The sequence below is a fragment of the Phascolarctos cinereus genome, unplaced genomic scaffold (assembly GCF_003287225.1).
Source record: "Phascolarctos cinereus isolate Bilbo 61053 unplaced genomic scaffold, phaCin_HiC Scaffold_5;HRSCAF=322, whole genome shotgun sequence".
In the NCBI taxonomy this organism is placed as follows: Eukaryota; Metazoa; Chordata; class Mammalia; order Diprotodontia; family Phascolarctidae; genus Phascolarctos; species Phascolarctos cinereus.
Window position 1 is genome coordinate 320,617,458 of NW_027555958.1, and position 26,150 is coordinate 320,643,607.

Genomic DNA, 26,150 nt, shown 5'->3' on the forward strand with positions numbered 1-26,150 from the left:
TGTAAACTTGGAAGAAATTTCTCTTATGGAAATAATTGATCCTTACAGTAATAATTCTTATAGTTAATAGCGTGTCCCCCTCCCATTCAAAAAACTTTCAAATGCATAATGCTTTCTTTATAATAATACAGTAATACTGAGATAGGTTTCATTATTAAAGGCCACAAAATAGGTTTAACTGTCTCTCTATGTACATATCAAAAAAAAAAAACTAGGACACTTGGGAAATTAGTTTTTATGCTATGAAGTAAGACTGGATACACTTGTTTCATATGCTTTTCTACTATCTAACTTCATAGAGAGTTTAAAGAGGGCCACTTAATACGATACATTCAGCTAACTGATGTTCACCAAACAGCTAGCTAGTGCTCATCTAGCCTAGCATTGATAGATTTGTTATAATTAAATGATACTATTAACACTGAAAATTGTGATTTCACTGACAGTAACAATGCATAACTTCCTTCTTTGCCAGTACCTGAAACACAGGGCATCAGTATAGTCTTTTTTCTTCCTTTTTTGAAAGGGCATATTACAATGCTGGGTTGTTTAGTTAGAAGCTTTTACTCTTGGCATAGACTGTGCTTCTGTAAACCTAATTAGAACATTAAGTTGATCATTTCTGGTAGCTGTAAAATTTACCCATAATACAAGGGAAAGCAAGAGAGGTACAATGACCTCACAGGCAGAACCGGAGGAGCACTGCTAACACTGAAAACGTTTGTTCGAATCCCTGGCAATGCTGGGTTTCTCTAACTGTTAAGTGTTAATGTGCCTTAGTGACACCAAACTGATGTAAGTTCTCGAAACCAAAAGTATTTTAACCACCCAATCTCAGCAAGTGGTCAAAAATGTCAACAATTACAGTGTTTTCGAGGAATATTGGCAACTAAGGAGTTTGCTATGAAAGAACCTTTCACAATGGTAAAGAGTCAGAGCATTAATACTGTAAATCAGCAACACAGAATTATCTTTGAAATCTACGACTATCACCAGAGCAATCGCACCAATTCCTCACCTGCTGCAGGCGGATGCTGGCCACTAACTGTGGGCAAATCCAAAGAGCTATCAGACATGACATGCTTAAGATCTCCTCCTACATCAGCCAGTTTCATGTCAAACTGGACAGACAGAGCATCTTCAGAGTCCTCCTTGCCAACACTGCTACCACCAATGGAAGGCAGGTCCAAAGACTTCACTGAAGCAGAGTCTTCTTTGGCATGCCTGAAAGCTACCACTTTTTCCACCAGAGATTTGTCTGAATTACCACACAGAGATGAAAATTTGTTTGAATGGAAGTCAGCAAAGTCGTCATCACTTTTCCCTGGAGGGGTACTATCTTTCAACTCCTCAACACCTATTCCAGAGCCCTCCAGAGAAAGCTGTTTGAAGACATCATATTTGGTTGGAGCAGCAGTTGAAGAGTTTTGCCCATTTCTCACTGTGTTGCCTATGCTGCCAGTCAGAGGAACAGTGCTAGCTTCTTCTTTAAGAATATCGTATTTATCATCTGCTTTTTGCTCACACAAGCCGGAACTATTATTGAAAGCCATAAAATCTGCAAAGTCATCCTGTCCCCCAACAGATGCTGAACTAGAATATCCCCCAAAAAGGCTGAATTCTCCAAAGTCATCAGCTAAGCTAGAACTTTTAGTTGGTGCTGATGTTGTAGTGGTTGCAGCAGCAGTTGCTGGGAGTGACCGCATGGACAATGATTTTGATGAGCTAAATGTATCTGGAAAAGAAAGTGGTTTCTCACCAGGGGCACCAACAGAGGAAAACATATCTAAGTCGGCCAAGTGCAGATGATTTTTAGCTTGTGTTTGTTGTTTCTGTTGAACAGTTAAAGAGGGGAAGGGTATTGGAAACATTTTGTCTTTTATTGACGGTTCTAGTGGTGATATGCTGTCGGCTGTTTTAAAATCTGTGAAACCATCGTCTGTTCCTGTAGATCTGAATTCTGCAAGGCTATCTCCTGGAATGAAAAAGGGAACAAGGATGTTCAACTTAAAACCACATAATGTACATTAAATCCAATTTCCTGCAAAGTCTCAAATATATTTATTAACTCCTTTTCTACTATTGCATTGAGGACACGTATTTAACCACCATGTGATCTTTTTGTATTCACCCTCTTCTATACCCCCAATTTGGAAACCACAGATTATGCCCATATTGAAATTTGAAATCCATGGACATGGAAATAAATAAAAACCCTGCTGATGCTTTATGGTCCATTTCATTCCTCAAATGCCTTTTAATTAGTTATTTCCTCAAATGGCTTCATGTCCAAAATTGGCAATTACAGCCATTCTATTGTCAGGGTCAGGGCTTCACTACTTTCTATCCCTGTAGATGGCCAATTAAGCATGCAGTGAAGCATTACTGGAGAGCTACACATTAGAATGGTGGTCGACCGAGAATAAATCCTTTAAACATTAAGCAATAAGGTAGGTACATACAAACTAATGGTATTGGTGAAGTAATGAGACATTCTGTGTTAATACCCAAGGAATACGACATTTTGTTTAATTGTACATTTTAAATCCAGGATTAGATATCTGATATTCCTGAATTACATGGGTATTAATTTAAAAGAAAACTTCACTGGAAAAAGAAAAATAAGGGTACAAGATTCACCTCTCCCAAAAATGCCATGTAATGCCACAGAGTTCCCAAGTATCTAGCACAGGCACAGCACATCGTAAGCACTTAAATGTTTGCGGATTTATTCATGTTTGCCCCAAACTTAACAATAAAAAGGTTCAGAATTCTAAAAAAAGGTACTCAATCAAAATATGTAAGTCTTGTTCCTTATGTTTCTAGCTTCCCTTGAGCTAGGACACACTTCCTTATTAGGTCCTGTTAGACACTTAAACACAATGGAATTCTGGCAATCAAAGTCACTTTATATTTTAATATCAGAAGACACATGGTTAAAATTTTGGTTTTGTGTGCAAATAGCCTAAGGAAAAGGCTGCTAACCAAATTTTGTTGGCAGATGAAAATACTATACAGAAACATTTCCTTAAAGAATTAAACCAGGCTTAGTTGAAAATATAAGCCAATATCTGGGCCTAAGATCGACAGAGTTCCTATGGTAGCAATATCATCACTTATATCCATAGTATTTAAGATGTGTTTAGTCTTAATTTTCCAACTTTCTAAAAGTCTTTCATAAAGCAAAGATTAGGCAGCACATTTAACAACTATTCTATTTATCTATCTTATCACCTCCCCTCCCCCCTGGAATTAACTAGAAATGTGGCAAAAATAGACAAACCAAAATTACATAAAATATTACTATAAAATATGGCTAAGCCACTTTTCCAGTTTTATGACACATTACTTCCCTTTATTCACTCTACAATCTGGTCAAACTGGACTTATTACTGCTGCTCACAAATGGCACTCTAATTTCAGGTTCTGAGACTTTTGTATTGCTGGAATGCACTCCTTCTTCACATCTGCCTCTAAGAATCCTTAGTTTCCTTCAAGTCTTGGCTTAAGCACCTCCTTCTACACAAAACTTTTCACAATTCTACTCTCTCCTCACTTCCCAGTGCCCTCTCCTTAAAATTACCTTATGTCTATTTGGTATATACCTATATATATGTAGGTACGCAGATGCAAGTCTCTTCAGGGTAGGGATTGCTTACTTCTGTTTTGGTACTATACCACAATTCCTGGCATACAGCTAAGTGTTTAATAAATGCTTATTATCTAAAATTCATGTCTGAATAATCTCAAAATGTTTGCTTTAATGTTCCCATCAAATTTTAAAGAAAACTATTTTGCTGTGTAAGCAGCTTATGAACCATCATATAAACACGTCTTTTATTTATTTATTTTTTTTAATTTTTGCTAGGCAATGGGGTTAAGTGACTTGCCCAGGGTCACACAGCTAGTAAGTGTTATGTGTCTGAGGCTGCATTTGAACTCAGGTCCTTCCTAAATCCGGGGCTGGTGCTCTATCCACTGCGCCACCTAACTGCCCCTAAACATGTCTTTTTTATAAAAGATCCTGCAAAACAAAGCATATATCAATGGAATCTCAACTCTGAGTCACAAAGGATGGTCTTTAATACTTGAAATCACAATTCAATAATAATAGATTTTGTAATATTTATTAATTTAATACCAATTTTGATTTCATACATTTAAAAAAGTTTTTGTACAAGCAAATCCAGTAGAGCTAAGATTAAAAGAGAATCATCTGGGGAAAAATCTTTGCAACAAGTTTCTCTGCTAAAGGCCTCATTGCCAAGATATGTAAGGAACTGATTCAAATTTGTAAGACTAAGTGTCATTCCCCAATTAATAAATGGTCAAAGGATATTAATATGCAGTTCTCAAGGGAAGAAACCTAGGCTATCTACAGTCACATAAAAAATGCTCCAAATCACTACGAAAGAAAATTTAAAGCTATTTAGAGATTTCACCTCATATTCATCAGATTGGCAAAGATGACAAAAAAGGAAAATGACAATTTCTGGAGGGAATACAGAAAAACAAGCACATTGATGCACTTCCTGTGAACTGGTATACCATTCTGGAAAGCAATTTGGAATTACAGAAAAAGGTTACTAAACTAAACCTTTGACCCAGATAAACCACTGCTAGGCTTATACCTGAAAGTGACCAAAGAAAAAGGAAAAGGTCCTTTATGTACTATTTATAAAACTATTTATAGCTGCTCTTCTTCTCATAGCAAAAACCTGGAAATCTACTGAGATACCTGCCCATCAATTGAGGAACAGCTGAGTAAGCTGTGGCTTATGAATGTGATGGGAGTACTATTGTGCCGTAAAAAATGAGGCTGCAAAGAGACACAAAGAGATTTATATGTACTGATAGTGAATTAAGCAGAATAAGAACAATTTATTATTTCATTATAAAGTTAACAACCTTGAAAACCTTTATAAAAGATAAAGAATAAAGAGTAGAACCAAGAGAACAATTCCTACAATAATGACAATTATAAAGACAACTACGAAAGCTGTAAGTACTACCAGTAATACATTTACCATCCATCATTCCAAAGGACTGATGATGAAACATAGTATCTATTTCCTGACAGAGGTAACAGATTTAGGGTGCAGAATGAGACATTTATTTTTGTATACAGCCAATGAGGGAATCTGTTGTGTCTGACTATGCACATTTGTTATAAGGAATTTGTTTTTTCTCTTTTTTTTGGATGGGGTTAGGAACGAGAGTGAGAGACAAACTTCTGTTAATTTAAAAAGACAATTAAAAAAGAAAAGTGGGAGGGTGTTACAGTTGTGGAAATGTTGCACACACTTTGAGATGAGGTCACTGTATTGTGAGTTTTGCTTAATTATTTTATTTTGTTAGAAGATCTTTCAAAGAATGAAGGTAATCTGTAAATGCTTTACAACGTAAAAACAGATCACATCAATAAACTTTAAAAAATATGATAAATATAGAAAAGTATGAATTTACATGATCTGATAGAGTTAAGTAAGCAGAGCCAAGAAAATAACATACAATAACTACAACAATGTAAATGGAAAAACTACAAAACAATCAAAAGTGAATGATGCAAAATCACAAAGAACAAGCATGGCCCCAAGAAGAGATGTAACAAGCTCCCCCAATCCTACTCTGTAGAAGTAGTAGGTCCATGGGTGTGGAACACTACATATATTTTCTGACTTTTTCTAATTATCGACAAATTTTGCTTTTTTTTTTTTCTAAAAAACATAATTTCCTATGTGAGATGACTCTCAGTGAAGAGAGACGGGGAGAGAGATTGAGAGAAATTATGGTGATGTAAAAACCCCAAAGCTATAAATACAAATTTATTTTTAAAATTATTAATTCAGGGAAGCACGGGAAGAAGAACTTCTCTGTTAATCTAGAATACATAACCAGTTCACCAGCATAATCTTTGAACAAAGCCATTTTCATATTAATAGATTAATTTTTACCGCATGTACTGTATGTACACTGTATGAAAGTGCACTCAGATTTCCTTAAGTCTATGTTTTTAAGACATAGTACTAACAAGAATGAAGTCAACTTCACAAATGGACAGAAATGTTAAATATTCTTAAAATAACTCAAGATTTTAGATAATTCTACCCACAGTTCTATCAAAAAAACACGCATTATGTTATTTCATATGAATGAAATAAAAAGCAATTTACACTTAAATTTGATGTGCTACTTTAAAATAATCTGTGAAATTGGCAACTTTTTGTTTTATTTTTTAAAAGGAAACCACCACAGCAAACTAAACTTACTGATGAACTGTAAACTTTTCCATTAGTGAGGTAAGCTGGTGAAAGGGTTAAAAAGAAATCAGCAATGGGTAGTTTACAAGTTAACAACTATGTACAAAATAGTGACAGTAAATGGAAACCTTCATATCAAAAACTATTATAACATGATATATTAAACATATTATCCCATGAGTATCCTACTGGCCTACATGTTGCAGTGAACAATCTCTGTGCCTCAAGAGTCTATCTCTATCCTGTCACAATCTGTCAAGGACATTGCAAAAGATAATTTCTGACACAGCTCCCCAAAACACTATCATCTTTCTACTGTTTTAAAATAAAGTTGTCATTACCTTCTTAATAAAGATAGTTAGCTTATAAAGATTTATTGCACACCACCCTGAGGAGAAAGAAAGCAGGATTATATCCTGTCAATCAGTAAAATGGAGCCTGGTCAACCTATACTTTGTAATACTAGTGACCCCAAACACAGGAAACCTAAGATGACATCTCTAGCTCTGTTGAAGCTAGGCCTTTGTGTTTTTAGTTACTGTTAATCTCATATATTCCTATTAAAAGGAAAAAGATTACCCAAATGACAAAGCTGGCCAACAGCTCAGTGAAATATCGGAAAAATCTAAGTCAGGCAGGCAGTAGTGTCCATATCTATATCTCCCTACCAGGTTCTGCCCATGGCAAGTACTCAGGAGGGAGAGAGAAGCAAATGGGAAAAAAGAGAGAGAGGAAGAGGGAGGGGGGGGGCAAGTCACAATTTGCTGCTGTAGGACAAAATAGCTAGAGCACTACAGCTCAAATCTTGATGGCCCCACTTAACTCTGCAATAGTGTCCAGGAGGAAACCTAAATCCCTAGCTAGAAAACTATATTCCAATATTGTTCTTTTTGATTTATTATATTTTTTCCTAAATAAACCTCACCAACATGTCCACGGAAAGAGAAAGGCATCCCAACTTTCTTTCTTTCTTTTTTTTCCTCGAGGCAATTGGGGTTAAGTGACTTGCCCAGGGTCACACAGTAGTAAGTAAGTATCAAGTATCTGGTCTGAGACCGGATTTGAACTCAGGTCCTCCTGACCCCAGAGCCCTATCCACTGCCCCATCAAGCTGCCCCCCAACTTTTTACTAAAAATAAAAAAATTAATATATTTATAGTATATTGCCAAAAACTTACCTAGGGACTTATTTTCTGCTGGCTGTTCTAATTCTCTGAAAGCACTGTATTTGTCTCCATGTTCTACAATGCATATATAAAAAGGCAAAAAGCTTCATTAAGATTCCTGTGAAAGCACACTATAGCTAAATATATTTTACAACATTTATCTAAAAAACTGATAACTATTTTGCACTGACAGCATAAAATCACTACTAAAATCACAGAAACATGAAAGTTAAATGTTTTATATTTTATGAGGCAACAAATTTTGTTTTTACCTCCAAATGGAGCTGCATTTTCAGATGTCTTATCAACAACAATTCCTTTAAATACAGAATATTTATCTGTTGAAGGTGGTGCTTTTGTTCCTGGAAGTGGTATCAAAGAAGGGGCACTAGAAAGGTAAGAAAATCCCTTAAATGTTTAACACATTAAATTCCTCAGCATTACCACAAATTATATAAGAGTTTGATTTCCAAAATAGAAATTATATACTTTCTATAAAATAATTTATATGCCAAAGGTCATGGAAATATTTTGCTACCAATACAATTATGATAATTCTTTAACTAGACTATTTTAGCTTTAAAAAAAAACCACAAGACTTAAATGCATCAACCTTTTATGAATATGAGAGTGGTTATTCACATACTAATTCCAACCACCTCATTAGGCCAAAATAATAGATGGGGGTGGGGTGGGAAGCGAGCAGAAGTAGAGGTGTGATTATGGCTATAAAGCCCCTTTGATACAAAAGCACAGAAGTGAACTGCTCCAAATATGCAAAACCAACCTGAGAAAACAGATTTTTAAAATGCATTATGTTAACCTTATTATAAGTCATATGCTTTAAAATGGGTTCAAAGTAGAAAGGTAGAATAGGAATGATAAGAATCAGAAGTTATGCAATGTTGTTCAAGCCAAGCTTGAAATTCTGTTTTTGATCACCACTGGCAGAAGTTAACTCATCTGATATGAAATAGTAGCATTAATGTAATTTGCATTTTTACAAGAAACACATCAGTGGATTCTAGGAGTTATCCTCGTAGCAAAACAACAATCATTTCACAATTAGATTAAAAGACTTTCACTGAGAACATATTTCTTACTGCATAAAGAAAGTGGTATAAGCAGCAGTTATCGGTGTTGGTAATTTTTGGAAGGCTCAAATACACATGACAACTCCCCCCCCCATCAGACTGTGACAAGCTCCCAGGAAGAACTTTACACATGAATGATTGTATTCTAACTCCAGTTTTAGTCATTCAATACCACATGCAAACTATATTAATGAATTTCTATTGAGTCCTGTGCCCCAAAGCAAGAGTCTTTCCATAGTCATTTAAATCTTATCAGTGGCCTACAAGCAAGATACAACCCAGCTCTTACACATGCATGCTAATAGTAGCCCACAGTGCTTCAGGACTAAGAGTGATTGTATCAAACTATAGATGAGATATAATTTAATTTCATACTGCTCTTAGATAGCCAACAAATGTCCACTTTGCAAATGAAATGGGTAATCATCTATACACCATAGATGGACTTAAAAAAGCTCTATAAGTAATTAGACTAGAGCTCATTGTACAAAATGTTATGTTAGATGTTTTTACAAATGAATAGAAAGAATTAATGCAGTAGAAAATACATGCAGTGGCATGATATATTTTGTCTTTTGTGACCCTCTAACCAAGGATAGTTTGTTAAAGCTCTGTGACTTCAAGTTGGTAAAATCTTGCTGCTAAATATGACATAATAATAATTTTAAAATTATGTTCACCAAAGGATAAGGTGGTTGGGAAAAAAACAGAGCATCTTCAGGGTAATGAAGTGTTGCTGATTAAAACCAATGAAATGAAATCTCATTCAAGAAAAGCTATGACTTAGTCTGTAATTTTATGCATATTTTCGACTGAACAATTCGTTCTAGTCTCTTCTGAACTCATTATTAAAAAAAAGCCGGTAATCAACATGAAAGTGTTTATACCATTTACATATAAACAGATTCATTCCCAGATCTAAATAGGAAAACAGTTAACTTCTGTTCTTCAGTACTGATGAAAAGTACCCACATGTATAAACACAGTATTTAAAATTTCAAGAACCATGACCCTTTCCATATAAACTAAAGGCTTCTTAAGAGAAGGTATCTAGACTAAGCCTTTAAAACTTGACTTATCCTCATTACCATATCTACTGAAACAAAACCCAAAACAAATTACATTACACTATGGTCACAGCACAATTCTATCTTCCTTTTTCATATCTCTGGAGAAGAGGACATTCTATTAGACCATTTTTTCCTCCTTTGACTTCAGAGATTCCATAGTCTCTTGGTTCCCTTCCTACTTCTTCAGTCCCTCTCTCTAAATTATGCTTTTCTGTTACTCCTAAAGGTGAGGTTCTTAAAGTTTTATTCTTTCTCTTTGGTCCTCTTTATTTCCCCTTGCTATATACTTTCTTCTGTTGGCATCCTCATTCACTCCCACCATAGCTTCAACACCTATTGGAAAACAAATAATTCCTAAATTTCTATCTCTAGCTTCAACCTCTTTTGCCAGATCAAGACCCACATCTCTAACTCCTTTACCAGCACCTCAAACTTAACATGTCCGAAATTCAGGCTGAGTTCATAATCGTTTCCCCCAACTCTGTTCCTCTTTTTGACATCACTGTTTGTAAGTGGTACCACAATTTCATTCAGTCTGACATATTTGGAATCTTAGTGTCGTATGACTCTTCTTTTTCCCTCACCTCTCATTTCTAGTTACCAAATGATATTCATTTTACCTATGAAATATCTTTTACTTCCATCCCCTCCTCTCTCTATTTCACCACTATTAGCCTAGTAAAAACTCTTATTTCCACTCCTCTTGGCTACTACAATAGCCTTATATGTCTTCTGGTCCTTATTCTCTCTTCACTTCCACTTCATCCTTCATTCACTACCAGATATCTTCCTTATGCATATCTTGTCATGTTATTCTGTTCAAAACTCATCAATGGCTTCCTATTGCATTTTAGACAAAGTTAAGCCTCTTTAGCCTGGCATTAAAGACCTTTAAAATCTGGCACCAATCTATCTTTCCAGCTTTATATTATTCACTTTCACCTGGATTACTCATTATTCTCCATACATGGCCTATGCTTTTCTGATTCCATGCCTTTGCTCAAGCTGTTCCCTAAACTAGAAAATCCTCACCCACTCATTCACCCTTCTCTACCTGAATTCCTACCCAATTTGATGATATAGCCGCCCTCCCACCCCCTTTTCCCAGCAATGGTTGCACTTTCACTCATTCCCCTGGATTCACTCACTGGTTGATGTGGGGGTGTTGGAAATGCCCTTTGCTCTCCCACTGCCATTTCCAGGTTCTCCTACCACCGTCACTCAGCAACCTCTCTTCCTTTGAAATTCACTCACTGCATATCTACTACACAATCAAAATTCTGATACCTGCTGTCTACTGACCTGCATTGATTCTCAATTTCATTCAGTGCCTGGCTTACAGACTTTCTTTTCTTTCCCCTTCAAATCCTCCCCTCATACTAGGGAACTTCAACATACATACCCAACATTCAACACCCTAACCTCATAGTTCAATATAATCATTTCATATAACTCTACTCTACCACTGCACTGGCTCAACCACATACAAACGGTTGATCTTACCATCACCCACAAATGCACCATTTCCATGTTTATGAACTCTGAAATTCCCTCATCTGATTACAATCTGCCTTGCAGATCCTGTTCCTTGTCTACCAATGACCTCCGATCTCCCAATCCGTCAGTTAGCCACACTCTCTCCTTCCTTCCCTATCTTGAGTCACTGGTGAACCAGTTCAGTTCTACACTGTCCTCTTGAGTCCCCTGCCCCCTTATCATATCACTGATTGTGCTCTTCTAAATTCCAGCCATCACTGTCTTTCCTACTAATACATGTGTTTCTGAGGCTGGAGAAAAATCACAAAACCAAGCTGACTGGGCCAACTACAAATGTATTTTATGTAATCTCAACTGAACCCTCACTGCTGTTAGGCAATCCTTTTTTACCTCCCTAATTAACTCACTACCCACTCACCAAAACACCTCTTCCACACCTCTTCAAACTTTTCATTGCTTCCCTATCCCTCCCCTCCTCAAATGAGTACTCTGACTCATTTCTTACTGAAAAATTTGAAGCCATTCACCAAAAGTTCCGTCTTCGTCACTCCTCTCCATTTCATATCACATCAAATCACATCACATTTGCCACTATCTCCTCCTATACTTGTCTCACATAATCTCCTTGCCAAGGTCAACTCTTTTATAACCACAAATAATCCTATTCCATCTCATCGTCTTCTGCAGATTATCCCCTCTATCATTTCCACTCTCTATCTTCAATCTCTCCCTGTCTACTGGCTACTTCTCTACTGACTATGAACATGGCCATGTCTCCCCTAAATTAAAAAAAAAAATTCTCATGTGATCCATCCATCCCTGTTACCTATTTTCCCATATCTCTCTTCCCTTTGGTAGCTCAACTCCTTGAGAAGAACATTTATAACAGGGTCCCTACTTCCTTTCTTCTCACTCTCCTTAACTCTCTTTGGTCTGGCTTCCAACCTCATAATTCAAACAAAAATGCTCTCACCAAAGTTACAATGATCTCTTAATTGCCAAATCCAATGGACTTTTCTCAATCCTCATTCTTTTTGACTTCTGTAGGCTCTGACACTGTTGATCACTCTCTTCTCTGTGATACCCTTTTCTCTCTAAGGATACAACTCTCTCTCCTTATCTGACTACTCATTCTCAATTCTCTTTTATTAGATCTTCATCCAGATAATGCCTGCTAGCCATGAGTGTCCAACAGGGCTCTGTCCTGGAATATTCTCCTCTATACTATACTATGGTATACTATACTCTCCCTCTATACTTTTTTACTTGGTGATCTCATTAGCCCCCATGGATTCAATTATCATCTTTATGCTAATGACCCTCAGAACTACTTATCTAGTCCTAATCTCTTTGCTGACATCCAATCTTGCATTGCCATGTGCAGGTATCACAGATATCTTAAACTCAACATGTCCAAAACCGAACTCATTGTCTTTCCCCTAAAACTCTTCTTTCCTTCCTAACTTTCCTATTACTATCAATGGTATCACCGTCCACCCAATCACCAAGGCTCATATGTTGGTGTCACCCTCAACTCCTCAATCTCTCTTAATCCCACCTTTCCACATCCAATCTGTTGTCAAGACTTATTGAATTTTACCTTCATAACGTGTCTCAAATATGCCCTTTTTTCTCCTCTGACACTGCCACCATCCTGGTGCAGGCCCTTATTAATTCATGCCTGAACTATATTGCAATAGCTTGCTGGTTGGTTTACTTGCCCCAAGCCTCTCTCCACTCAAGTCCAGATCTGACCACATCATTCCCCGCTACCTCCCACTCAAACTCTCACCTCTAGTATCAAATATAAAATCCTTTGTATGGTGTTCAAAGCCCTTCATAACCTGTCCCTCCCCACCATCCCTCCTCCTCAGTCTTCTTACACTTTACACCTGACTATGTACTCTGTGATCTGGTGACATTGGCCTCTTTGATATTTCTAGAACAAGATGCTATCTCTTGATACTGGATATTTTTGCTAACTGTCCTCAGTGCCTGAAATACTCTCCCTCCTCCTCTCTGCTTCCTAGCTTCCTTCAAATCCTAGCTCAAATTCTTCCTTCTATAGAAAGTCTTTCCTGATCTCCTTTAATTCTAGTGCTGTCCCTCTGTTGATTTCCAACTTATCATCCTGTATATATCTCATCTGTTGCATACTGTCTCCCCCATCAGACTGTGAGCTCCTTGAGAGCAATCTTTTTTTGCCTTTCTTTGTATTCTTATTGATTAGCACAGAACTTGCCACATCGGAGACACTTAATGTTTACTGACATACATGTCTAAAATAGAGATGATCTTCCCCCATAAACCATAACCTCTTTCAAATGACTGCTAGGCTGTATACTGTGAGTCACCTTCAATTCACATTTTTTTTGCCTTTATCTCAACAATGAGCATAACACTAAACCTATTCTTTTTTTTTTCTGAAACATTTCCCATCACATTCTGATAACCTCAACTGGACTACTGGCAGCCTTTTACTCCTTGAATTGTTCTCATAAGCACGAATCATCTCCTTTAAATATTTTATTTTTTCACTTTTTCTGGAAGCCTTTATAATAATGGCCCCCACTTCTGGCATATCAAAATCACTAATCACAAGTTCTAAGGCACATTGGTGTTTCCTTTGCAAATCAATTTCCTATTCCACAAGATTAGTTAATGTTCTTCACTATGCTTCCTAATATGTGACTTGACTGTTTACCTTTCCACTTGCCCCTGAACAAATCATGTCATATTTTAAAACTATGACTCAAGGTTCATGTCTTCCATAAAGACTTACTCAGCTTAGCATAAAGACTTCCATAAAGACTTACTGGACTATTCTGTTCTGGTCAATTTAATCATCATCCTAAAAATACTCTTGTTTTAGGTGAACTCAATTAAAAGAATTAAAAATTTATAGTACTGATAAAGTAGGCTACTAATTTATTTTACATTTGTTGAGGCACTGAAACTAAGGAATTTTCAGACTATAATATATCATATATTAGCCAGGAAAAGTGAGGACATTGCAGACAAAATTTATGAGGTACCAAGCCCAGGGAAATAAAAAAGGTAATTAAGTTTTGGGAGCTCTGACTATACAAGTCAGAGAATTTTAGTTATGGAAAAATTTCTGCGGCTTACAGAGGGCATGGAAGTAGTCAAAATCAGGTCTACAATGTGATACTAATGTAAGGAAGGGAAAGCTGCAAAATACTACTGTAAAGGAAAATTAAATTAAGTGGAAACTACAACTCCCATAAGGCACAGATTGCTGACATATGCCCAGTACGACTACCATTTAAAATGCTCCAAATTAAAGACAAGTGAAAAATATAAACCTTAAAGGAGTAGTGTTCCATGGAAATCTGTCTCTTATTTTATCGTGAGAATCAGTGGGGAAAACAGAATTCACTTCACAGAAATTTATTTTCATAGTTAACTTGCCATAAAAATTTACTCAATACAGTCATTGTGTATATATCCCTTTAAAGTAATAAGACTGTTGTTAACACAAGACTTGAGAAGCCAGGTTCACTACTTTATGGACATGCCATATGCTTACTGTGCTTATCTTCTCATGCATTTTCATTTGTATTGGCCTGTCCTTTCCATGAGATTACAAAGCTCTTCAAAAGACAGAAAAATCATATCAACTACCTAATTTGTAAATCCTCACACTGCCAACAACCGTTTTCTTCACATAGTATATACATAATTAAGTACTGAGTAACTGATAAATCACTATCCAAAAGAAATGATGGATGATGCTGTACAATATAAACATGCACATAAAAGTTGGATATATGGGCTAACAAAAACAAAGGTTCTAAGAGTTAAGCAAATGAAAAATAAATTTTATACTTCAGTATTTGGTGTGTTCTGCATAACTGTGTGAAACAGGTAGCTAGTTTAACATGAAAACGGGATAACTAGGTATTAGGATAAATCAATGTACAAAAAAGGCTTGGATTGGTATTAAAAAATGCTGAGATGCCAATTATTGTTAGCGCAGAAAGTTGAAAGTCTACCAGTTATCTCAAATTGGAGATGAGAGACATATGTGAGTAATTATATTTAAAAATCTAAGTCTTGCTTTTTTTTTTTGGTGGCAAATTAAACTATAAAATGGGGATGTCTTATATACTGGAAATTTTAAAAAAAACCAAAACTGTAAACCCTCTCTCCCAAAGGCATTTACAAACCCCAATATGAAGCCATTTCCTTAACTGAAAAGGTGCATTCACCTGCATTAAATTCATCTCAAAAGCAGCCAAAATAAGCAGTATGGGAAGATGGCAGGAGCAGAAGTTTCAGGTGGAAAAGGCAGAGCAAAGTGTGAAGGCCAGGAGTATATGTGGGCAAAGAAGGGATGATGAGGGGTACTATAAGTAAGGAGTCAAACTCTTTCTGAAATTTGAGATACGTATTTTCTACCTGCTCCCATGTTGGGAATTAGCTGTTTTTGAAGAAGCAGCCATCTCTCGGAAATCAGTAAATGAGTCATCAAGGGATCCTGACTTTGACGCATCTTGAAAATCTTGGAAGTCATCTTCTTCTGGTTTTACTACCTAGATTATAGAAGATGTTAAGTATAAAGGCACCAGATTAATACAGGTAAGCCAAAAATCCTATATACCCCAAAGCATTAACTGATGAAGGAAGTCTTATAACTATTCTTCTATTCTTAGATGCTCTTTGATCAATACAAATAGTAAAGTTGGTTTGAAAAATTAAGACTCAATCTTTAAAGTTAACAGGCTGACCTTTAGTAGTTTACTAAAAAACCTATCATACTTGAACTAGGAAGAAGAATTATAAATAATAGCTGCTGCTGAAATGATCTCCTCTTTTAAAGGTTATCAAATAAATGGATACAATAATTAGGACCCAGGAAAAACAACCCAATATGTACTAGTATTTTACTTCAATTCAACTTACGTAGTATTAAGTACTTAGTTAGTATATAATACTAATGTTAATATCTGTGGAAAAATTTTCACTATAATAAAGTTTAGAAGAAATGGAGAGCAAAAGTTTCTATTTACGGGGGCAGCCAGGTGGCGCAGTGGATAGAGCACCGGCCCTGGATTCAGGAGAACCTGAAATTCAAATCCAGCCTCAGACACATAACACTTACTAGCTGTGTGACCTTGGGCAAATCACTTAACCCCATTGCCTAGCCATAAAAAAAAAAGTTTCTATTTACCACAAAGAGTTAAACATCTTTTTAGGTCAAAACTTCTTTCTAAGGGAAGAAAACTGTATTTGGCTCTTTTTATAATACTGAAAAACTAAACTCTGATGTATGCTGCTTCAACTACTAGTGCTTTGCTTTTTAAACTTCAGTGCTCCTTTCTGTAAAGAAGTCATTCAAATTCACCTTTAGTTATTGGATTGTACAAAGTACAGTAACTCTACTGACCTGATTTGCTGGGTAAGTTGGCACAAAACTACTGGAACCCTGGGCTGGAGTTCCACCCACTGGTGCAACTAGGTTAATACCCATGACTGGTTGTCCAATGGTAAGAGGCATAGAGACTGTAGGACCAGAAGGCATCATCGTCTGTTGAGTCACTGGGGTAGTAAGAGTCATGGAAAAGCCACTCAGATTTGGGACAGGAGCAGTTGGGAACTGGTTCAATGTGTCAGGACTGATTGCAGGCACCCCCCTCTAAACAGAATAAGGGGAAAAAATGCAAACATCTTAGATTTAGACTTAGATTTTAAGCTAAAATAATCCAAACTTGAAAATACAGGCAATGAAACATAGTTTCATTTAAAATCTTGTTTTTGAATAAATATTTGGTAAGAAAAAGATATTAAATAAAAACTGTATAATTCTATCTCGAAATAATGTTTATGATATTATTAATGATGTTCTACCTAGTTAGGCCATTTGACCTATATCCAAGGATATAGGATAAAAATCTGTCAAACTGATTTAAAAAAATCAATATTTTACTATAAGTAGTAACAGACATGCATACCACATAAGCTGTGCAACATGAAAATCTTTGTATTCATATATAATGAAAACTAAAAGGCACAAGTAATTATACCATTTTATATAAGAAATGTATATATGTAAATATACATAATATAATGAAATACAAGATATACAAATTATAACACACAAAATCTCTCTTCCGGTTGGTTTTATATCTAATTTAGGAAAAATATATATACCTGAGTTAGAGCTATCATAGCTAGAACAGTATAAAGTTCTTCTTTAGTAAGTTTTCCAGGGGTAGTACGATTGGCTAAGGCCCAGATTTGCCCAAGGGTTTCCCTGGGAAGCCCAGATGACATCAGGATGGGATAAAGTTTAGCAGTATCTATTCCAGTTGGAGTCATAGTTGTTTCCAAAATCTTCTTATATGCATCTAGTAAAGAAAAGAGCAGATTGCATAATTACAAGTGTAAAAACACTACATGTGACTATGCATTTTGTGATTTGTTTTGCTAACAGAGGTTGCTCAATTACTTACCACCTGCCAGTTGGCCTGCTGGTTGGCTCACTGCTGCCTGAGAGCTAAGAATGATTTTTATGTTATTAAACAAAGTTTTATTCTATTATAGAATATGAAAACCATTTTTAGCTCACAGACAGGCAATACGGAAACAGGCCTGGACTTGGCCCTGAGATGTACTGGCTGATCCCGTACTACATGGTATGGGACAGCTAGACGGGTCAGTGGATAGAGTGCTGGGCTTAAAGTAAGAAAGACCAAATTCAAACCTAGCCTCAGACTCTAGCTGTGTGACATCGGGCAAGTCACTTAACCTCTCTTTGTTTTCATCCACTAGAGAAGGAAAAGCAAACCATTCCAGTATCTTTGCCAAGAAAACCCCTGGGACTGTACGGTCCATGAGTCACAAGTGTTGGGCACAACTGAACAACTACATAGTAGTTAAACATTTCTAATCAGGTGACACTACAAATGTTATAATTTAACCTTTATGCTGTGATTCTGTCTGACTTGTTGAGCTTAAAATGGAAAAACTCTCAAAGCACTCCGATTTTCTGGTTTTTGTTTTTGGCACAGGTGCAGAAATAATATCCTTTTGTCTGGCATGGAACAAAGGATAATTCAGCATTTTTTAATATATTACTAAAGCTTCTCACATGCCATGCCATTAGAGTTACTTTGAGAACATGGCGTATGCTAAACATGGACAGTCTCTTCCCAAAACAAATCCATTTAAGAAAGTCCTCCCCAGGATTTCATTAATTAATTAGGAAACAATTTTAAAACATGACAGCTATGAAAATTTTCTGTTAGTAAATGTTTCAAGGGAGTAACAAAGTACATAAAAAAATTAAACAATAATACAAATTTCAACAAAAGCTGAAATTAACTGTTTTATGCTATTGTAATGCTACTTAGTGCCTCTATAAATTTTGATTAAAATATTCTGTTGTTCCCTTTTACTTAAACAAGTAATCATAAAATCTGTTGTTAAATGGATTTTAGAATGGTACCATAAACTTAATGCATACCATTCTTAACACGAACAAAGAAATCTCTTCTCCAAATATTGGGAACAATTGATCAATATAAAATGTAAATAAAAGAACATTTTTAAAAAACTAAACACTGAAAGATCAGACATTTTAAAAATGTAACCAATTCATTAACATTTTAAGAAATTAACATGTGTATATTGCATATGTGTGCATACATACACACACATCAAGGTTAAGTTACATATTTATATGTGTATTTCATTTTAGTCCTCTAAAATTAATTAAGAATAATCTCTTATAAATGGAATTAAATCCAAGAAAGCATTCAGAAATAAAAGCATACTACAGTAGTAAAAAAAAAAAAGTACACTACAGGAGTAAAAAAAACCAACCCAACAAAAACCCAAAACCCTAATGGCATAACTCATCTATGTTATAGATATTTCATGCTGAACGGGTTGTCTTAATATATTTGCCTAATTAAATTTTTTTGCATATTTTTGGAAAGTTTCAATCTTTGGCATATATTTCAATTTAACATAGTATCACTGGAATTATTTTTGTTATTGAACACAGCTAGAGGATCAGACATATCTGAAAATATTTCTTTTAAGTTTGCTCATCTGAAAATGTATAAAGGTAATTTAGATTATTTTTATCCACTTCTGCTTTTACACATTCACACTCACATACGCATTTTGCACATACACAATTACACTTAGGAAGTGCTCAGGGAAAAAAAATCATGTGATATAATTTATAACATTATTAGACAGGAAAAGAAAAGTTTAAAAAATTGGCTACTGATGTGAACAGGACTATTATGAACATGCATTTGTTCAACATATCTATAACAAATGACTGAATGAAAACAGCATAAAGTGCAAGCTGCATACTAAGCCCTGGGGATAAAAACGGAAAGGTGAAACAGAACCTGCTCTGAAGAAGCTCACATTCTAACTGTGTCATAAAGGAGGTTTCAGATACAAGTTAGATGGAAAGGCCCCATGCTCTTTAGCAGCAAAGCAGATAGTAATGCATCTTCTTTAGTTCCATTTCCATTAATAAAACTACATTGCTTTCTGACAGAATCAGTTAATCATGCTAAGGTTTTTGGTGTTGAGAATTTTATTTTCTTGGACTTTAGTAGCTGTGGAGGCTGGGGACACTATTTCACCAATGGAGGAAGTTACCAGACTGCATCTACAAGTGTTGCCTCTTAAGAAGTACCCCTGGTTTTCAGGGTGCTGATATTGCCAGGCCTCTTAGGCTTACCTGCTTGGTGGGAGCAGTGAGATCAGCAGATGGCATTGGTGGTGGTAGGAATGGTGGGCTCCTTCCCCCAAGATGGTTCCTCCTCTTGATGATGGCTGTGGGGAATAGGCTGGGAGCAGGGGTGGTGGCCTGGCACATACTGCTCTTCCCAGAGTTCTTGGGTTTAGTCCCTGAGTTATTAGGGTCTCCAGTGGAGGTAGTGGTTAAGGTGGTCTGAACTGCCTCACATATGCCACCTTCTACTTCCCCCTCCAGATTCCTTCCTGCTTTGGCTAGGATGGCTTGAGTGCCTCTTTAGTAGCAATTACTTGGTGGCTGATGGGTATAGAAGGCCCATTCTCCCTTCAATGTAGGTTGAAAGTAGGGCTTCAAGTTTTTGTGGAGGTGGGGGGAAAGAAGAGGAGGAAAAGCTACTCCTGGGGCTCTTGGTTTCAGGGTTCTTTAGAAAAAAGAGGAGGCACCCATCTAAATGGTGCATGTAATTTTTATTAAAGGAATATATGCAACATAACCTTATACATATAATTTTTGTACTTCCTCTAGCACCAAGCATATTATATTGCAGAGTAGAAATTTAATGTTTATTGAATATATGCATATAAATCAGTTGAGATTGTGCAAAAATCTGGATCTAGGAAAACCTGGATGCTATGGCAATGCTTTTGTCTTTGTATCCCTAGCACCTTGCCTAGTACCCTGGGCACAGTATGTTCTTAATAAATAGCTGTTGAGTTGAACTGATAAGTTAAGACATCATGACCCACTCTGGCTAGCATAAGTCAAGGAAGGTCTGGAAGGCTACTGACTGTTCAAGAAACCTCCCCAAAGTCCAATATTTGAAGTCAGAATGAGAAGAGAAAGACACTCTGGACAGCACCATTAGCTTTGTTAATTTAACAGTTCTGTTAATTATGCATTAGAGAAAATTATCTGGCAACTCAAATAAGGTTCCATGATATACAAAATTTATACATAAAATTTCCTTGTAGGATAAATAGACCCAAGAGGGACGCTTTGATGAAGAAAAACTACACACAAAACATATTCAGATGAGCAAAAGCTAGATAAATGAGACTGTACTATTTTCAGAGTAGAAAAACACATGTAATGATATAGTACCAGAGCCTGAACAGGCTAAGACCAGATTCAGAAGATGCTTCAATACATGTCTATTCATAATATGAAAAGGGATGTTAGAGACAGTCTGATCACAGTTAAAACAGACATTTAAGTACCCTATCTTGGAGGACAACAACAACAAAATGTTCTTTGTTATTATGTCAGGAACAGAACACTAATCTAGATGGCATATATGATGTCCTCACTGGTCACTCTTTATGTCAAAGGCATGCTCTTCTGAAGCTCTCTGGTTAATAACAATCTTTGGGTATTTAAGCTAAAGCCAAAGTTAAGGAGAATAAAACATTTCTTATAAAAGAAATTGGTAAATTCAAAATATGGTTAAGTTTTTAATCTTCCAATTTTGTGATCCATTTGGAAAAATGTATTATGGAATAAAGCAGAATGTAAATACACCATGCTAAATATAACTACCTAAAAATAACAATAAAATAAGAAAAATTCAAAGAAAATGATCAGAGGGGTACAGAAGCAAGCAAGACATCTTTGCATTTCTTAAATAGGCACATACTTATAAAAACTTCCAAACTATAGTTTGAAATTTCTTTTTTTTTTTAAACCAGACATAATTTCATCGGTATAGGGAACTCCCAATGTGGAAACCTGGCAGCAAATCAGTACCTGTTCTTCAACTTAAAGAATCGCCCAGGGGCCCGGACAGGTTAAATGACAAGCCCAGGGTCACAGCCTATGTGCAAGAAGCAGTATTTGAACTCAGGGAAGTCTTCCTGACTCTATGGGTAGCATTCTATCTACTGCCTTTATAAATACCACCATTAAAAATTTTAATTTACAACAGTTTATTTAAATATTGCTGTTGTTTTATAATTTTTGTATTGTCAAAAGGAAAAATACAACTTATATGCTCTTAAGATGCGTAAATAGATCCATACTATATTTAGGCTGCATGCAATTTTAATAGGTGCTGGGGAAAAAAAGATTCTGAAGGTACTTTATAAAAGGGAGTTTGGACTTTTTTTTTTTTACCTGGGACTAAGCTCTCATTGTAAATCCAAGAAGGTATCATAGGCTGGATTGGATCTTGTGAAGGGAATACACCCACACCTAGGAGATATAGAAATAATATCTAAAACAGAGTAATAAAAAAAAAAGAGGGAAGAGAGAAATTCCTCTCAAACAGATTAAAAATACACCACAATGGAAACAGATACTAAAAAAAGGTTAGCAACACACCAAGAATATAACCAAGAGAATTTTCCAAGCAGCCTAAAATGTCTTTTGAAATATGACTAAAAAGAAAATCTAAAATGTCTAGAGCAATACTTCTAACTATGTAAGGCTTGTATCATCCTTCATGTATTATGAACCTGAAAAGAAAGCTAGCCAAGAATGATACTTTTAAATTACACATGTAAAACCAATGGCATAAAATTTTACTTGCAGCATTTCCTAATGCTAGAAAATTATTATTTTTAACCCTGAATTCGCCACTGTTGCAAAATTACATTTTTTCAGTTCAAACAAATCACTTCTACGACAGCATGACTTTGACATCTACTTCAAATATAGGAATCCTGCAAAACATTCTCCAAAGGACAACTTCATGAGTTATTCATGTTCTGTTTCTGAAATGTTATCTGTGCAAGCTGAGTTTAGAAAATCTGAATCTTTTACTCAGCAATACTCAGAATTATTTTGTGGAAAGAAAAACATAAAATTCTTATTGGTGACTTTTACAAGCTTTAAATTTTTAATCTCCCACCATCCCCAAAGGAATAAAGATTGTCAGGAAAAAACAAAACAAAACAAAACAAAACAGGATACGGTTTTTGTAAAGCTAGAGAAAAGTATTTTAAAATAGGAATGAATTTGATTATGGAAACTGGTTATTGATTTTTTTTAAAGTAGAAGAGAATGTTGAAAGAATTCAGAGCAAAATCTTAAAACTGCTGATTAGAAAAAGGAATAAAATATGTTACATATATTTTAAGCAAGATTTTAACAAGCAAAATCAAGCAGCATTCACTTCAGCATTAATGCTTAAGGTGTTAGCTTTCAAGCAACATTTGGTTAAAGTGCATTCATTTTTTGGTCAACGTTTCATGAGCTCACCACTGTCTTCAACTGACAGGTTTTGGTCTGAAGTCTTTTCTGCCTCTGCAATGATGGCAGCACCATTTACACGTCCACCTATAGCACCCCCGTTATTGGCTGTTAAACTGGGATGACTCTTATTGGCAGCTGAGCCTGAGGTTTTGTGCCCAGCTTCAGAAGTATTTAATTTAATTTGCATCTGCCCAGACGTACTTAAATCACAAGATATTAGGAACTTCTCCTCCAGGAAAGGGCCTAAACAAACAGCATGAAGTGTTATTTATCTTTGCAACTTAGTTTTTATTCAAACCCATTTCCATCCCCATAATTCTTTAAAAAATCATTTCTTTTATTTTAAAAACGTTAAACACCCACAGCATAATCAGGTCACTAGATCTCTGATGGTTTTCCTATAATAGCTTCCCACTGCCCACTATTGGGGGGGGGGCGGCGGGAGGAGAAAGAAGAGGGGAAATGGGGAAAAGCTGCTTTGGTTTTATCAAATAAAAGGTAAGCATTATTTTCATAAAAGCCCAATGATGTGAAAATAGCTCCTGAAACCAGAAACTGATAAAGGTCCTTTAAATCACAACTTTTCTAGTATACTGGGCCACTAAGTTGGATATCTATTTTGATGGATGGCAGAATTTCTTCAACATTTATCTACAAATCAAGTGTACGCTGATTTGCCTACATTATTGTATTATCCTCTTTAAACATAAATTAAATTTTATATCATCTATATAAAATACAGCTATTGTTCATAATGCTATCTATGAATTACCTGTTTTCTGTGTACTGTGTGAGGTTGAAGCAGTAGAAAAATAAGGAACCTGCCCAGGGGCACCATGTAAGGCAGAAGACACTGGAATCTGTGCTGGAGGGAGAGGCTGGGCCACAGCCTTCTCTGAAAGTAACTGGCCAACTGGGGTGGTGGAATGGAAAGACTGAAAAGGCTGGGAAGAGGATGAAGAGCCAAATATGGGAATTTCAACAGGCCCTTGCATAAAGTCACTGAATTCTTCTTCATCAAGAAAGGCAGAGGATTGGGAGACAGTTACAGTAGAATGGGATGGTGTGGGACAATCTGTAAAATGGAAAATGGCAATGAAACACACAGAAATGGAAATCAATGGAAAAAAAGAAATTAAGGATGGGGCATATAGTTCCAAAAGAGAAATACTGAAAAATGAATAGTAGGAGTGGAGAAAGAAATAATCCAGGTAACAACAGTCAAATGAAATTACATGAGTCCATAAAAAAATATCCAAAGGGTATACTTGTACAATTTAATTGTGTCAAGTTTTTTTTTTAATGAAAAGGGACAACTGCTATTTTGCATCTGTGTCAAAGTACACAAAAATGTAAAATTCAAAATGTCTCTCCTTTTCACAAAGATCTAGTGAAGTGTATTTTTTTGAACAAAGTCAGCAGCACTTGAGACAAGAAAGAGAAGCAGTATTTCTGGATGAAACCAAAAAATCTACTTACCTGGTCATTATTCTTGTAGAGTTATAGTGCAAATCAGAGACTACACTCTAAGTACATTTAGGATAATCACACACTGTCCTCTGATGATTCAGTTTTGTCAAAATACTTAGGAATACAAAATCAACATAAACATACAATCATCTAATTTTTGGTCTATTCATCTAATCATGCCTAGCTTCCCACCTAACCATCTCCTTTTGGGTAAGACCTGTGATTTCAATGTGAAGAATTTACCCCTACTAACACAGACCAGGTACTATGAGGTCTTCAACTTATGGTCACCGAGGGTTGCTTTGGGGTACTGAGAGACAGACTGATTCGCTCATGGTGTTCCAGTCAGGATGTGTCAGAGGCAAGACTTGCGCCTATGTCTTCCTCACCTCAAGGCTGATCCTCTATCAACTTTATCACATTGCCTTTCAAGGTATCACAACCATTACAAAATGTTGCTTGCTTTTGATAAAATAAAGAATCTCAAAATCGAAGAGAGTACATAGCTTCTAAAACAAATTTTTCAACAATAAATTTAGGAGAATGAAGATGGAGCACCAAGTTTAAAAGATTACCTATACTAAAAGGAGAGATACTTAGTAGCAATAAGGGAGAGGGATTGCAAACCAGCTCATAAACACCATTATGGATTTTATACTGTTTAAATGTGAAGCTAATTTAAATTGTAAACTCATTCTATAGGGACTACATTTGAGTCAATATCCATTAAAAAAACTATTTTTAAAAAAATTTAACTACACTTTGAATTATCTGAGTTCCAAAGACACAGAGAAGAGTTTAAAAAAATTTTTTAAGTGGTTCACTGTCTGATGCCTTTGGCAAATAATAATCACATTCTGCTAAAAGTTTCTGCTTCTGAAAACAGAGATACCAGTTGATTTTTCCTTCTCCTTTACCATTAAGGAGATTAATTGCTGTTAAGCATTAGAGATCTATGGAAGGGAGGTATGATTAGTGAATAAATGTTCTATTTGCAACAAAAAAGACAGTATCACATTTGTACTTCCTTCTATTCTCTTAACAGGGAGAACTTATTATTCTAACCTCTACTTTTAAACCCCAAACCGGACAAATCCTAAAAACTTTAGTCTCCTTCAGAAAACTACATTGCCAACAATGACCAGATTGTTCCCAGAGTAAAGCTGTTTAAGAATTAGAGTGGGAACATTCATTAAGGGCAAATTCCTTGTCTTTGTTCTTGCATTAGCACAGTGCATGGCACATAATAAGTGCTTAATAAATGCTTGTTGACTGGCCAGATGGGAAGAGAATAAGAATTTATAAAGTACTTACTATATCTTAGGTACTGTGCTAAGGCATACTTTACAAATATTCTCTCATTTGATCAATATTAGTTTATGTACTGAGGCAATACATAAACAGAACTGTAGGAAGAGACGCTTGGCTTACCTCTTTGCCTTGTTCTTTATGCTCAGACCCAGAGTGGCCTGTAGTTTAGGAAAGGGGTTTCTTTCTCCCTCTGTTATTTTGTTGGTTAATAAAGCTTATAATGTAAAAGGAGGTACTCTGGTAGCAGGTTCTATGGGAATATACATAGTTCAACTCTTAGAGGGGACCTTACTACAAAGTCTTAATTTTATCATCCTATTAAGAGTTAAATAAGGCTTAACTAC

At 35.8% G+C, this 26,150-nt stretch overlaps 1 protein-coding gene across 9 annotated transcripts in view; it reads right to left on the reverse strand.

Annotated features, from left to right (window-relative positions):
- The window catches only part of SYNRG (synergin gamma), a 95,919-nt gene that overhangs the window by 34,441 nt on the left and 35,328 nt on the right, over positions 1–26,150 (reverse strand). For 2 of the 9 annotated variants that reach the window (XM_020991756.2, XM_020991755.2), the window contains exons 7-15: positions 23,798–24,100; positions 23,032–23,268; positions 21,946–22,023; positions 17,262–17,458; positions 16,498–16,746; positions 15,510–15,643; positions 7,699–7,814; positions 7,439–7,501; positions 1,019–1,975 (exon numbers count right to left, since the gene is read on the reverse strand). In XM_020991756.2, coding sequence (XP_020847415.1) covers positions 1,019–1,975; positions 7,439–7,501; positions 7,699–7,814; positions 15,510–15,643; positions 16,498–16,746; positions 17,262–17,458; positions 21,946–22,023; positions 23,032–23,268; positions 23,798–24,100 — 2,334 coding nt within the window. Of the gene's footprint in view, positions 1–1,018; positions 1,976–7,438; positions 7,502–7,698; positions 7,815–15,509; positions 15,644–16,497; positions 16,747–17,261; positions 17,459–21,945; positions 22,024–23,031; positions 23,269–23,797; positions 24,101–25,926; positions 26,020–26,150 lie in introns of those variants that run through there. The other 7 variants (XM_020991760.2, XM_078156113.1, XM_020991761.2 and 4 more) reach the window with 5 other exon arrangements.